Source organism: Carcharhinus amblyrhynchos, chromosome 9, assembly GCF_965287045.1.
Source record: "Carcharhinus amblyrhynchos chromosome 9, sCarAmb.v2.hapA, whole genome shotgun sequence".
Taxonomy (NCBI): Eukaryota; Metazoa; Chordata; class Chondrichthyes; order Carcharhiniformes; family Carcharhinidae; genus Carcharhinus; species Carcharhinus amblyrhynchos.
In genome coordinates, this window is record NC_137332.1 from 92947951 (window position 1) to 92963982 (window position 16032).

The window sequence follows — 16032 nt, forward strand, 5'->3', positions numbered from 1 at the left end:
AGGTGTTAGCGTGGATAGAGGATTGGCTGTCTAATAGGAGGCAGAGAGTAGGTGTCAATGGGTGCTATTCGGATTGGCGGTTGGTGACTAGTGGAGTGCCCCAGGGATCGGTGCTGGGGCCTCAGCTATTTACCATTTATATAGAAGATCTGGAGGAGGGAGCTGAGTGTAGGGTGCCAAAATTTGCTGATGACACAAAGATGAGTGGAAAAGCAAATTGTATAGAGGGTGTAGAAAGTCTGCAGAGGGATCTAGATAGGCTAAGCGAGTGGGTGAGGACCTGGCAGATGGAATACAATGTTGGCAAGTGTGAGGTTATCCACTTTGGCAGGAATAATAGTAGGAGGGATTACTATTTACAGGGCGAAAAGCTGCAGCATGCTACGGTGCAGAGGGACCTGGGGGTCCTTGTGCATGAGTCGAAAAACCCAGCCTACAGGTGCAGCAGGTGATCAGGAAGGCAAATGGGATGCTGGCCTTCATAGCGAGGGGGATTGAATATAAAAGTAGGGAGGTCTTGCTGCAACTGTACAGGGCTCTGGTGAGGCCGCAGCTGGAGTACTGTGTGCAGTTTTGGTCGCCGCACTTGCGCAAGGATATTTTGGCTTTGGAGGGTGTGCAGAGGAGGTTCACTAGGCTGATACCGGAGTTGAGGGGGTTGAACTATGAAGAGAGGCTGAATAGATTGGGCTTGTACTCGTTGGAGTTTAGAAGGATGAGGGGGGATCTTATTGAGACGTGCAAGATGATGAAGGGGATGGATAGGGTAGAGGTTGAGAGGTTCTTCCTGCTCAGAAAGGACAGCAGGACTAGAGGACACAGCCTCAAGATAAGGGGGATGCAGTTTAGAACGGAGTTGAGGAGGAACTTCTTCACTCAAAGGGTGGTGAATCTTTGGAATTCTCTGCCCGTTGAAGTGGTGGAGGCTACCTCACTAAATATATTTAAGACACGGGTAGATAGGTTTTTGGTAGGCAAGGGGATTAAGGGTTATGGGGAGAAAGCGGGAAAGTGGAACTGAGCCACTTCAGATCAGCCATGATCTTATTGAATGGCGGGGCAGGCTCAAGGGGCTAGATGGCCTACTCCTGCTCCTATTTCTTATGTTATCATTTCCATTGTCCTCTGTGCCTGGAGGTCTAGATGGAAGAGGGTGTGTGACAGTCAAGTGAGGAAAATAACATGTACCTGATTCCCAGGGGAATAACAGACAGGCACTCACTCAAACAGTGACTGAGGAGTCAGCTCCTTCATCAGAGGAGGACAGGGAGTTACAGGCACTTATGTTTCCATTTCCTGTTTTACAGAAGGATTGCATCGTACTATACCAGAGAATATAGAGAGGCAGATCCCGGCCATCACCCAAGAAACAACTGTACAACTGTGGGAAGACATCCAGTCCCTTCACAGTATTGCTCAATACAGAGAAGATTGGGCAGTGAAATCATCATCTGGAAATTGGCCACGTCAGGAAAGCTTTGACATATCATCAGATCTGAAACTGGTCAGTGGTGGAACCTTCCATCAAGTCAAGCTTTCTGAAGGTTCGTTGTGGGTGATCAGTCAAGATGAGGCTGGGAAGAAGTGTGAATGAGCTCCAATTGTGGTGAGAGCTTCAATCATTCATCAAGCTTCATGAATTGTTGACTCATGCTGATCGGAGAGAGATTGTTGCAGTGTGAGAAGGATTCCAAGGCTCATAAGATCTTCTAAGTTGCATTTGTTACACCCATTGTTGGTATAACAGTCTCATGGAAGGGAAACGATTCAAGTGTCATGTTTGTGATAAAGGTTTTGTGACGTCTACAACACTTCTGAGGCACCAGATGATTCACACAGGGGAGAAGCCTTTCAGGTGTGATGTTTGCGAGAAGGCTTTCGCTCTTTCCTGCCAACTTTTATTGCACCAGAGGACTCATAGAGGAGAGAAACCATTTAAGTGTGATATATGTGACAAATCGTTCTTGGGCTCATCAGACCTTGGGAGACATCGACGGATTCACACAGGGGAGAAACCATTCACATGCGAATTTTGTGACAAATCATTCTCGCAGTCATCGAGTCTCCACAGTCACCGACGTACTCACACAGGAGAGAAACCCTTCCCATGTGATGTGTGTGACAAATCATTCTCGCAGTTATCGCACCTCCACAGACACCGACGCACTCACACAGGAGAGAAACCCTTCACATGCAAGGTGTGTGACAAATCATTCTCACGGTCATCGCACCTCCGTAAACACCAGCACATTCACACAGAGGAGAAACCCTTCCCATGCAAGGTATGTGACAAATTTATCTTGGACTCATTAGGGGCGACGTGGTGGCACAGTGGATAGCACTGCTGTCTTACAGCACCAGGGACCCGGTTCGATTCCTAGCTTGGGTCACTCCACTGTGGAGTTTGCACATTCTCCCCGTGTTTGCACAGGTTTCCTATGGGTGCTCCAGTTTTCTGAAAGACATGCTGGCTAGGTGCATTGACCCGAACAGGCAGTGGAGTGTGGTAACTAGGGGAATTTCAGTAACTTCATGTGGTGTTAATGTAAGCCCTACATGCGACAAATAAATAAATAAACTTTAAATTTTAGCTTATTGCATACACTGACATATTTACATGTATGATATGTAACACCTCCCTGAATCACCTTCCCTTTTGCAAAAGACAAATCATTCACAAGTTTGGTATATAACAAATCATTCTCAGATTAATCAGCCCTCTATGCTGGTGAGAAATCAGTAAATTTAAGTTTCTAAGTTTATTTGTTAGTGTTACAAGTAGGTTTACATTAAAACTGCAATGAAATCACTGTGAAAATCCCCTAGTCACCACACTCTGGCACCTGTTAAGCTACACTGAGGTAGAACTTAGATGGCCAATTCACCTAACCCACACTTCTTTCGGACGGGGGGAAGGAAACCGGAGCACCCGGAGGAAACCCACCGACACTGGGAGAATGTACAGGTTCCACACAGACAGTAACCCAAGCTGTGAGGAAGCAATGCTGATTACAATGATTACATTTCAATACCTAAAACTTTGTACATGCCTCAATAAAATTACTGTGTGCCGTTAGTGCTCAGATTGGCACACAGCTCCGCAGGTCGAGGGTGTTCTGCAGTTCCCGGGCCCTCGGTCTGCCTCTGTTAAAAGGCCTTACAGTGTGGCCTTTCCCCACTGTGCCTTTGCGGCAGCTGCCCCAAGCTTCAGCACGTCCCTCAGCACGTAGTCCTGGACCTCGGAATGTGCCAGTGTGCAACACTCGGTCGAGGACAGTTCTTTCAGCTGGAAGGTCAGCAAGTTTCGGGCGGACCAAAGTGCATCCTTCACCGAGTTGATGACCTTCCAGCAGCAGTTGATATTTGTCTCGGAAACAGCCCGTAGAGCACAGAGTCCTGCGTCACCGAGCTGTTGGGGACGAACCTCGACAAATACCACTGCATCTCACTCCAGACCTTCTTTGCAAAGGCACATTCCACAAGGAGGTGAGCGACCGTCTCATCAGCCCCGCAGCCGCTTCGAGGGCAGCGTGCGGTGATGTTGAGACCTCGAGCGTGCATAAAGGATCTGACGGGGAGTGCCCTTCTCACCACCAGCCAAGCCAGATCTTGGTGCTTGTTTGTCAGTTCTGGTGATGAGGCGTTCTGCCAGATGACACTGACAGTCTGCTCAGGGAACCTTCCGACAGGATCCGCCGTCTCCTTTTCTCTCAGGGCCCCAAGGACGTCACGCGCTGACCACTGCTTAATCGCCGTGTGGTACGAACAAAGAACAACGCAGCACGGGAAACAGGCCCTTCGGCCCAACGAGCCCGCGCCGCCGTCCTATTGTCTCAGTGACCTATTCATGATTTTAGTCTACGCCTAATGTGCGAGGATCAGGGAGGTCCAATATAGGGACAATTTGTTACCCAATCAATCAGCCTAAAAGCGTATCTTTGGGATGTGGGAGGAAACCGGAGCACCCGGAGGAAACCCACGCAACCACGGGGAGAACGCGCAAACTCCCACAGACACAGGCCCAAATCCATGTGTCCGCACAGCAACAGAGATAGTCTCTGAGCTGTCATGTTGCCCTCGAGATGGTCCAGTTTAAGCACACTAACGACATGAAGCAATAGGCAACTCCCGAAGCAACATCCAAGAGCAGCCCACTACAACCTGCCGCATGCATGCCCCTTGCTGGTGAACAAGGTGGACTTAAATGCCTGTGGAGACAAAAAATTCATTATTAAACAGGCAAAGACTGTAACAGCCCTGAGGCAAAAACGGAATCCCAAGCCTACAATGTTTAGTAAGGCCTGCTATATCCCCCTATATGTAGACTGCTCATGTGGCTGTCTAAGTGACTCTTAAACAACCCTAGCGTGCCTGCTTCCACCACCTTACTCGGCAGTGCATTCCACACCCCCACTACCCTTTGCGTGAAAAACTGCCCTCTAATATTTGTCTTATACCTAGCCCCCCTCACCCTAAGCCCATGACCCCTCGTTCTATCCATTTCTAATAGCGGAAAAAGCTTACCACCATTTACTCTATCTATCCCCTTCATAATCTTATAAACCTCTATTAGATCCCCCCTCAGCCGACGTCTCAGCCATGGTCAAAGGAGTGTTTCCGGAAAAATTCCTCCACGAAGGACAGGTGCTGCGGGACAGTCCAACTACTCAGAGCGTTCCGCGGCAGTGTGGCCAGACCCATCCTTCGCAACACTGGGGACAGGTAGAACCTCAAAACAAAGTGGCACTTGCTGTTAGTGTGCCGAGGATGTGAGGAAGCAATGCTACCGCTGTGCCACACCTTGTGTAGGGTATGTGACAAATCATTCTCATGGTCATCAGACCTCCATAGACACCAGCGCATTCAAACTGCAGCTCACCTGCTTCCGTTACACTGAGAGTTGACAGTGTTGTTTACCCTCCAGTGTCTCCAACCTCTCCCACCATCAGTCCACTCATTTGAAGAAGATCAATTTAATCTTTAACCAGATCACCAAAAGAAGACATTAATACGTAAATAAGCTCCTGCTTGTGCACAACTTTCTTTGGTGTACAAGAGGGCATTATTTGAATGTAACATATATGTTAAATTTTGAAGTTTTAAAAGGTTTTTGAATTGAGAATAGAGAACACATTTTTAAAACTAATTTTGTGAGCTTTTTTAAAGTGTGGTTGTTTTGGAGGTGACTCTGACTTTGTCATAAGATTGATCTTTAATCAGAAGTCACCTGGGTGCAGGCTGAAAGCTGTCCCCAGCACTCGGAAAATGTGTCACATGACAGCACAGCAAAGTCTGGACCATGATTTATTTTAATTTCTTCCTTTAGGTAAAACTGGTCCCTAACATAAAGGAGCGCTCGTTGACTGGAGGGCAGGTTCTGTACAGCAGGGAGCTGACAAAATTGGAGGAGTTCACGAGGAAGCTGTTTGGCCTCTCTAACCCCACAATAACCAATGGCGGCGGATCAGATTCAGGGATGAGTGAAGGTGATGGCAGCAGCTGAGTGTTTGAACCATACTGCAAAATATCTGTTGTGCTGTGGTCTGCTGTGGGTTTTAAACAGTGCACACTGCAGGACCCTGAGAAAGATACAGAATAAAACCTGGGACTGGGACCTCGGGGGTGGGTGGTGGGTGTCGGGGAGCAGTGTGGAGGGAGTATAAAAGCATTAGCACATTTCAGGTGACGTGCTCTTACTTTCCACTGTTGTTGGCGTTAAGAGTAGCTGTGACGTTGAATTTATAGAATGCGTTCGGGATAGTTTCCTGCAGTAATATGCCATGAAGCCAACCAAGAAATGGGTAATGAAGCAGGTTTATTCAGTGACCTCATGGTAAAAGATACCCAAGGAAGTAGTGATCACAATGTGATAGAATTTAATATTCAGGTTCAGAGTGAGAAACTTGGGTTGGAAACAGCTGTGTTTAACTTCCTTGTGAACTCCTCCAATTTTGTAGTACAGGATTGGAAAACTACCAATGTTACACCTATTCAAAAGAGGAGGGAGGCAAAAAGCATATAGGCTTAACATCTGTTGTTGGAAAAATGTTGGAATCAATTATTCAGGAAGTTATAGCAGCACATTTGGAAAATCTAATCCAGCAGAGTCAGCATGGTTTCATGAAAGGGAAATAGTGTCTGACTAATTTATTAGTTATTCGAGAAAATCTCGGTGAGCCTGAATAGAGAGGAACCAGTCGATGTGTTATATATGGATTTCCAGAAGGAAAAGGTGAAGTCATAAGATAGTAGGCTACGGTGTTGGAGATAGGATATTGGCACGGATAGAGAATTGGCTAATGGGCAGGAAACCATGAGTGGGGATAAAGGGTTATTTTTCAGGTTGGCGACCGGTGGGGTTCCACAAGGATCCATGCTGGGGCTGCAACTGTTTATAATATATTAATGACTCGGAGGAAGGAAGCAAATGTACTGTAGTCAAATTTGCAGATGACACAAAAGTAGATGAAAAGGCAAGAGGGCTACAAACAGTTTACAAAGAGATATTGATATGTTCAGTAAACGGACAAAAAGTTGGGAAGTGGAGATTATTGTGGGAAAATGTGAAGTTGTCTACTTTGGAAGGGAGAACAAAAGAACAAAGTATTGTTTAAATGGAGAAAAACTGCAGAAAGCATGAAGGAACTTGAGGATACTTATGCACATAACACAGAAAGCTAACACACAGGTACAGGAGGTAATCAGGTAGGCTAATGGAATGTTGGCCCATATTTCAAGGGGGTTGGAGTAAAAGATTAGGGAAATCACATCTGGAGTACTGTGAGCAGTTTTGATCCCCTTATGTAAGGAATGGTATTATTTCATTGGAGACAGTGCAAAGAAGGTTCACTAAGATGATCCACAAAGGGGTTATTTTATTAGGAAAGGTTAAACAAATTGAGATTATGTTCATTGGTATTTAGAAGAATGAGAGGTGATCTCGCTGAAAAGCATAGGATTCTTAAGGGGCTTGACAGGGTAACTGCTGAGAGGATGTTTTGCCTCATGGGAGATTCTGGGAGCAGAGGGCACAGTCTCAGAATAAAGCAGCTCCAATGTAAGACTAAGATGAGAGTTCAGAGTGTTTAGAACTTCTTTCGACAGAGGGCTGTTGGGGGGGCAGAGTCCTTGTGTATATTTAAGACTGAGATGGATACATTCTTGTTCAGTAAGGAAATCAGATGTTACAGGGAAAGTGCAGGAAGGTGGACGTAAGGAACGTTAGATCAACCGTGATTCTATTGAATGGCAGAACAGGCTCAAGAAGATGAATGCTCTACTCCTGTTCTTACATCCAATGGTCTTGTGGAGGAGTTCTGATAAGAGGTTGGAGTCGGAAGGAAATATTACTGGACTTCTGCGAAGGATGCAGAGCTCGTTGAAGACCAATCAGCAGAAATCCTGTTCATCCAACAGGGGCTTTATTGCAATTCTTATTTGGCTGCAGCATGGCAGGGACCTGGGACACAGGCAACAAAGAAGGGAAGCTGTTTGTAGAGTGAGGAGGAGGACTCTTAATTGAAGGGCATATCAATCTAGGGTCTTCAGAGAATACTTCTCCTGCCACCTCAGCCAGGAGCTGGTCACTGATCTCTACCACCTCAATCGCTTACTACATTCTAGTCATATAACAATCAAGTGCAAATCTCTGCAATACACCAGACAACATATCCATCTCATCTGACACCATCACTTTCATGATCATTCTTTGCTATAATCTTTAAACTTTTTAAACTAGATTTACATCCAGACCACATTCTACCATGGATTGCCATGTTGTTTCATATATTCCAACCTTGTTGAAATAAGGACTAACATTTTACTAGCCTTCCTGATCACCTGTGTGCTAGCTTTTTGTGCTTCAAGCATAACTATCCCAAGTCTCTTTGTTTCAGTTTTCTGCAGTTTTTCTCCATTTGAATAATACTCTATTCTTTTGTTCTCCCTTCCAAAATGAATATGGATAGCAATGAGTTAACCAAAAAGCGCATAACCTTAAACAAGAAAAATACAACCTAAAAAAACTGGTGAATTTAGAAAAGAATATGGGGGGGAATTGGGGGATGGGGGTTGGGAGTAGCACAAGACCATGGGCACCTTTTCCACAAGACTAGGCAGCACACTTGCCCAGTGGCAAATTGAGATTCCAGTTCTAAGAGTTTCTTTCCGCCCTCACTGCACTTTTTCTCTTGTTGGGAAGTTATCAGTGCAGAGTCCACTGCATGGACTGCTAACAGGCAAGTGTGCAAGAGGCCGACTTCATGGGTCTCTGGACCCATAAGAAGATTCACCCCAAGCACCCCCCCCCCCCCCCCCACCCCCCGCCATTCCCATTATCTTCCTATCGATCATCCGCTATGATTGCTGTTGGGGTGGATGCTATCCGAGTTGTGGCCCTCTCATCAATTCTTGCCCAGCTGTGTGTACATGAGCAGCTCAGGTTTCCCACTAATCCAGTAAGTTGCAATTTGCTTAACTTTCTATATTGTTCTGATTTGAATTTCAATTGTATGTTGCAAATCTCTCTAGTAAGACCATAACCATAATATGAGCAATCAGTTCTGCCAATTAGGCACATCCACTTTTTTTCAGTTGCATCAATTGCCTCATTGAAGCGTTTCATGTTACTGAAAAACCCATCAGGAGAAAAGTTAATTTATGTAACAAAATTTAATAATTGTGATTTTTCTTCCTCTGATAGATACACAGGTGTCCATCGACACATCAGATAATAATGGAGAAGAGTTGGCAGCAACGTCCAGGACTCCTGAAAGGACTGATGAGGAAGGGACGGAGGTGAATATCTTACAGCAATATGGCATGGCAGCTGCAGTGGAGGAGGGAGAGGATTGTCAGGAGGGTGAGATGTCTGATTTGAGGGATGATATTGATGAGTTAAAGTTAAATATTGTGGCTTGTGTGGAGGAGGAGGCCTGTGATGCTCTGGCTGCTGTGGTGAAGGGAGGGTACTCAGAACTTTCCAGACTTGAGGAACCTGCAACTTTGGGAGCAGAAGCTCTGCCATCTCCACGAGCACATGGACAGCATCAGACCCGTGCTGCTGGTGAAGTAAATGAAAATGATCTGAAACCTCTTGCATGCTTAAATCAAGATCAGGTTCAAAGTATGGAGAATTATCAGGCCACTTCTAACATGCTTCAGCAAACTTTGACTGAATTTAAGACGGATGTTAACCAGAATCTGCAAAGAAACAATGAAATTCTTCAGCATCATCTACAAAGAAACAATGAGATTCTTCAGCATCAGAATGAGTTCCTTTGTCATCTTCTGCAAAGAAGCAATGAAATGTTGAATGAAATGAGACAGATTCTGTCTCAGATTGTAGCACCTGCACCTTCTGGCCAGCAGCAGGACAGTGCAGAGACATCTACCACTGGACATGCCTCTGACTCGGGAGAGATAACATCACAGGAATGGGAGAGACACAGAAGAGATTAGGTTTCTCCCTCCAACACTATCTCCTTCACTCCATTATCTCTCCCTCCTGAGGGATATTTTTCCACATGGATTTTTGCATTGACAGAGAGCCTGTCTATTGTGAGGACAATGGCAGATGAGCCCTCACACACACCACCCACCCGCCCACATCACAGCATCTTCCATTTTCGTGAAATCAGGAATGGGCCAGATCAGGATTTGCACATTTCAGAGGTCACTGTTGATAAAAATCAGCAGCTGCCCTCCCCTCATGTAGTTTTGAGTGTGAAGTGTCTTAAACTCAACTTGTATAGATTGGACCCAGTAGGATCAGATCAGAACTGTGTGGACTTCTTTCGAAAGAAAGTTTCAAAAAGTTTGTTTAGTAGTGTCACAAGTAGGCTTACGTTAAAACTGCAATGAAGTTACTGTGAAAATCCCCAAGTCGCCACACTCGAGCACCTGTTTGGGAACACTGAGGGAGAATTTAGCATGGCCAATGCACCTAACCCAGCATGTCTTTCCGACTATGGGAGGAAACCCACACAAATACTGAGACAACGTACAGACTTTGCACAGACAGGGCTCAAGCAGGAATCGAACTTGGGTGCTGGCACTGTAAGACAGCAGTGCTAACCACTGTGCCACTTTTGTAGAGGATTATGATCCCCAAGACACCTTTTGTGGGAGGTAAGTTGCCTGGTAAGGTTATTGAAAGTAGAAATGAATATGCATGGAAAGTACATAAACTGATTAGAACTGAGTTCAAAGAAATGTCAAAAACATTTGGCAGAAATGTCAAGATGAACTGTTAAGGAAAGCTGTCAAGCCATCCAGGCATTTAAACCTTTAACTCTGAAGAAGCTGCAGTGTTAAAAATTATTGCCTTTCATTCTGTCTGTTGACATAAGCCTCAGTGATTGACTGGATTAATGTTGCATATTACAGTTCACAACCATTCATTAGCACAGTAGGGTGTCCTACCATATTTTGATTCACAGATCCAAGTGGGTTATGGACACTTAAAGTGGGACTATGAATTTCTTTTTTTTAAAGACAGAAGTATGCAATTGAATGATAACTTTGTAATAAAGAATGTGAGTGTTTTTTAAAATAAATTAATGGTTTAAAAAATAAAGTCTGCAACAGACATTTGGAACTTCATTTTAGTTAACCTTGGCATGAGTCCTGAGATCTGCCCATTGTGGATACTGGGTGAGCTGGTATGGGTGGAGGGCATGGGTTGGTTTTAAGTTATCACAAAGTTGTCATTGAGGTTATAGACGACGACGTAGAAAGGGCAGGGGACAGAGGTTAGTGTGGAGGGTATGAGGAGCCATGGGATTTGTTGGATGCATAAGTTGATATGGAAAGTACGGGTGGATCATGGGCAGGGGAGGATTGGATGACACAGAGGGTATAAAGAGCTGGGGAGGTGGGGGGGGGCTAGTGGAGCAGCTTTGGTTGGCATGGATGGAATGTGGGGAGTGTGTGCAGATCCCAACCAGGACCCCAAGGTATAGTATAAAGCCAAACTAGACCCCACAATTTTTCCATTTTGGTATGAATGTGAGGAAAGGATGCTTTGCTCCAGCAGTAATTTCACTGACAGATTGGTGATCTTTCATCAAAACAAGCTTTATTCATAACACAACATGAAGAAGTTTAACTGAACAGTTGAACAATCTTTAAACATGAAAATAAACAACTCTTAACTTCAATTTATCACTATTTTAGTTCCAAATAAGCAACATTCCTCCGATAAAATAAAATGCCACTTGAACTAGTTAACAAACCTAGGCGTACCTGCTATAAATTAGTACAGGAAATCCTGAAGCTGTCAGAGAGACTGTGGACAGAGAGCGAGCAGACTTCTGTCTTTACGCATTTCTAGCCAGCAACTGAACTCTAAACTGAAACTAAATCAGCCCAAAAACCCTGTAGAGATTTAGCTCCTCCCATTCACCACATCAACACATGACCCTGTACCTTTAATCAAAAATCCCAGCTTCCATTCCTTTAATCAAAAAATCCCAAGGGACCTTTTCATCTCTAAACAGAAACACACAGGCTCTCTCCCAAATAAACACTACATGCCTAAAAGGAGTAATTATCCTGCTTTCCCAGCATTGAGTTGTATTCCCTCCAGAAATACTGATTGCCTGTTTTTTTTAAAGCTGAATCTTAAAACATTCCCATTAAACATAAAATATGTCAACAACACAGTATCATTACTAAGATGGCAACTGTTTAATTTTTTTTTAAACTTTAATACAGTGCCGGTTCTGAGGCAGGCTATCTACCCAGCCATCACCTCATCCAGCATCATCTGCACTCATTCCTGTGTACTCCATCGCCCTAGAATGAAAATCATCTAGGATCCTTCTTCTCTACTCTAGTTATTACAGAATATATTTCTTACAATGAATCACAAAACAATATCTTAATAATTACAAGCAATAGTAGCAGTAAGTATCTACCTAGCTACTCATCCAAATAGCTGTTTAGATTTCCTGAGGAGATGTGTAATCTTGTATGCTAGTCTTTCTTAGTCTTTTAATCACCTGGTTCTGCTCTTAAGATTTATTTTTTCTTGACTCCTTTATCTTCCTAATGCTATCTTGTTTTGTGTTAGGGGCAGCATGATGGCACAGTGGTTAGCACGCTGCCTTCTATGATTCTAGCTTTATTCCTTAACTGTTACTTTAAAGAACATAAGAATAGAAGCAAGAGTAGGCCATCTGGCATCTTGAGCTTGCTCCACCATTCAATAAGATCATGGCTGATCTTTTAACAGACTTACTCCACTTATCTGCTCACTCACCATAACCCTTAATTCCTTTACTGTTCAAAAATGTATCTATCCTTGCCTTAAAAACATTGTGAGGTAGCCTCAACTGCTGCACTGGGCAGGGAATTCCACAGATTCACAACCCTTTGTGTGAAGAAGTTCCTCCTCAATTCAGTCCTAAATCTGCTCCCCCTTATTTTGAGGCCATGCCCCCTAGTCCTAGTTTCACCTGCCAGTGGAAACAACTTCCCTGCTTCTATCTTATTTATTCCCTTCATAAGATCTCCCCTCATTCTTCTGAATTCCAATGACCGTAGCCCTAGTCTACTCAGTCTCTCCGCAGAAGCCAACCCTCTCAATTCTGGAATCAACGTAGTGAATTTCTTCTGCACCCCTCCAGTGCCAGTATATCCTTTCCAAATAAGGAGACCAAGACTATGCACAGTACTCCAGGTATGGCCTCCCTGACACCTTATACGGCTGCAACAGAACCTTGCTGTTTTTAAACTCCATTCCTCTAGCAATGAAGAACAAAATTCCATTTGCCGCCTTAATTACCTGCTAATTATCTTGTTTAATTGTTTAAGTTTCAGCCATTTAAAGACTCACCAAGCAGTCAGCTTACCGCTTTCCTGTGAAATCACTCTCGGATTTTTCAAACTGAGTGCACTGTTTGGTAGCTGTTTCTATCAGGCCCGGTACCCTCCATTCCCCAAAGCTAAGTGAATCCCCAAGCTTCACACTCCCTTTATTGTCCGCTCCCAGAACAGCATCCCTCGCAGGTCTGATACTCTCCACTCCCCAAAGGCAAGTAAGGGGCCCCAAGCCTTGTGCTCCCTATATCCATCGCTCCCAGAAGAGTGTCCCAGGCAAGTCCAGTACTTTCCTCTCTCTGAAGGTAAGTGAGGGCCCCAGATCTGAAGGGTTGCATGTCTGTATAAACTTGCTAGTGTTGATGAAGGGTCAATAATTGTGAGGAGTTCTCACAAACATCACACTTGAATGCCCCCCGCCCCCCCCTCAATAAACATCACACCTGAATCATTTCCCTTCCAAGTGGCTGTTCTTGTGCTAACAGTATTTGTAACGAATGTGCCTTAGAAAATCTTATGAACCTGCAGAGTCGCCAACACAGCTCACATTTGAACAGCCTCTCAGTTGTAGGAATGAGTCAGTAGTTCGTGAGGCTCAATGAATGATTGAAGCTCTCATTTGGAGTCCATTCACACTTCTTCCCAGCCTCACCCTGACTGATCACTCACAGTTGAACCTTCAGAAATTTGGTGCTGATGGAAGGTTCCATGTCACTGACCAGTTTCAGATCTGATGATATGTCAAAGCTCTGTGACCCGATCAATTTCTAGATGATGGTTTCACTGTCCAACCTTCTCTGTTCAGCAATGCTGTGAAGAGACTGGATGTCTTCCCACAGTTGTTTCTGGGGTGATGGTTAGGATTTAACTGCGGCGTCTATTTGTATTCTCTTAGTATAACGCAATCCTTCTTTAAAACAGGAAAGGAAACATGATTTCTTCCAACTCCTTCCCCCCGTCCTTTGCTGAAGGGGCTGATTCCTCAGTTGGAGACTGTGTCATAACGAGCGCCAGCCGTTCCCCTGTGTTGGGGATCAGATACAAGTCCTTCCTTTTTCCTCACTTGACTTTTCACATTAGTGTGAGGATAAGGTGTTTCACTCGAGCTCTGATTCTATTGACCCACTGGGAAGCTTTAATTACAATAAACTTTAATGCAGTTTAACTATAACTAAAAGAATTAGTGTAACTTTTACCAATTGAAGTACTTAAACATTATAAATTATAATTCATTCTATCTCTGTTATTTCCAATTTAAGCAATATTTCCCATTGCCTTAAACAACTCTTCAGAATTAGTTAGCAAAAATATATTGGTTTACTTGGGTTGCCAGTCCTTAGGCCTTTTAACACTACTGCAGAGAGATGCGTATTTTCTTTACAGAGAGGAGCTGCTGCTGCTTGCAAATCCAAACAGAAACTGTCTGCTTTTTCCCTCTGTAAGCCTAGCCCCTCCAATTAGCAAATGACATGCTCTTGTCATTTGAAACCCCAGGGAACCCCCCCCAAAAAAAACCTCAAAACTGCATTAACTAAGATTAATACAAATATCCCAATAACTAGGAGCAATTCTTCTTCTGCATACTCAGCAGGCGGGGCTGCCTGGAACAGACAAAGCAGCATCATAATCTGAGCTGAAGTTTAAAACATTTCCTTCACAAGAAACATGACACACATACATTTCTTAAAGGCACAGTATTGTCACAGTAGTGTTTGATATAAAAACACTCAGAAAAAATGTTAATGCAATTAAGATTTAGAAATTTATCCTATTGTTTTCAAAAATTATTTGAAGGAATTACACTGGGCAGGAAGTGTTAGAATTAGCTTCAGTGTAGCTGATTGAAGGGTACTGGTTTATCCTGGGAAATTAGTTACACTGCACTCGAACTGCGCATCCCAAATTCAGCTATCAGTCACAGCACTGGATTGGACTATCAAATCAAAGCCTAAGCTCATGGGAACAGCCGAGGACTCCTGGTAAAATGTTTAAAGAAAATATTGAAACACGTTTCATAAATGTGCCTCTACCCCTCCCAGATAATTACACTTCCCCTTTCATCTTCAGCAATGAATATTCTCTGATTCTACCCCATAGCCACTCCTAGAGTTGGCTCACTATTCACACATCAGTGAAACTCTCAGAATACTGCAGACAGAAGCTTCTTTAAAATCCCTGTGCTTTAGGCTGGCTCCCAATTCCAATGGTCAGAAATGACACAACTTTACTGACACAGAATGTAGCTCATTTCCATCATGCAAACACACAAAGAATTGAAGAGATCAAGAGATGGTTGCAGAGTGGACAACGATATTGCAGTCATCAACAACTATAGATTGTGTGTGGTGGAACACGAAAAAACATGTATTGGCAAGAGAAATTCTGAGGTTGAAGTCACCACGGCCATCAATAGACCAAGTTCAAATGCCCAAAACTCCCGTGTTCACAGGTTGGTGTTTTTGTGCTTGAGGATGACAATGCCATATGTTAGAGCTGGAAAGAACATTTTGAATAACTCAACCATTAATCTGCAGTGACAGCTGTTACGCTTCAGTCTATCCCCCAGCATCTGGCAGAATCCACGTGTGAGTCACCATTGATGGGAGAGTTGCAACAAATAAACAATAAAGCCTTGAGGCCCCAATGATATTCCAGTTGACAACTTCAAAGCTGGTGGACTTCTCACATCAAGAATCCATGAACTCATCTAATAGATTTGGGAGGAAAAAGAACTTCCCTGATTTCAGGAATGTGACAATTGTAATTACCTTCAAGAAGGGATATAATTGATGCTGTGGAAACTGAGATATTTCCTTCCCTCACGTCCAGAGCAAGAAAAATCCTGACACACATTCTCCTGAATCACCTACTTCCTGTGGCTGAGGAAATGCTCCCAGAGACACAGTGACATCTGTGAATAAGCAACAGCTTCTGTCTATATTGATGTCCTCTTCTAGTGATGTTTAGCGATCTGGCCAAAGGTTAAATTTACCTTCTTGAAACAATTGAACTGACGGTGAGAGAGGTTGGAGACTGCTGAGACAGACGATGCTTTGGAAGGACAGCTTCCCTGTGTGATCACTGGAGGGTAAACAATACAGACAACTCTGAATAAGGGAAGCAGGTGAGCCGACTCCAAATCTGTGTGGAGTTGTTGGCGTTTGGCAAGAGAGGTAACGGTGAAATAATCCTTACACTTGTCACACTGGT

At 44.0% G+C, this 16032-nt stretch overlaps 1 protein-coding gene across 1 annotated transcript in view; it reads left to right on the top strand.

Annotated features, from left to right (window-relative positions):
• LOC145348621 (uncharacterized) overlaps nucleotides 1–16032 on the top strand; it is a 68835-nt gene that overhangs the window by 39472 nt on the left and 13331 nt on the right. Inside the window, exons 8-10 of the mRNA XM_080196792.1 lie at nucleotides 1715–2282; nucleotides 5327–5486; nucleotides 8702–10128. Coding sequence (XP_080052918.1) covers nucleotides 1715–2282; nucleotides 5327–5486; nucleotides 8702–9459 — 1486 coding nt within the window. The 3' untranslated portion in view covers nucleotides 9460–10128. The remainder of the gene's footprint in view (nucleotides 1–1714; nucleotides 2283–5326; nucleotides 5487–8701; nucleotides 10129–16032) is intronic.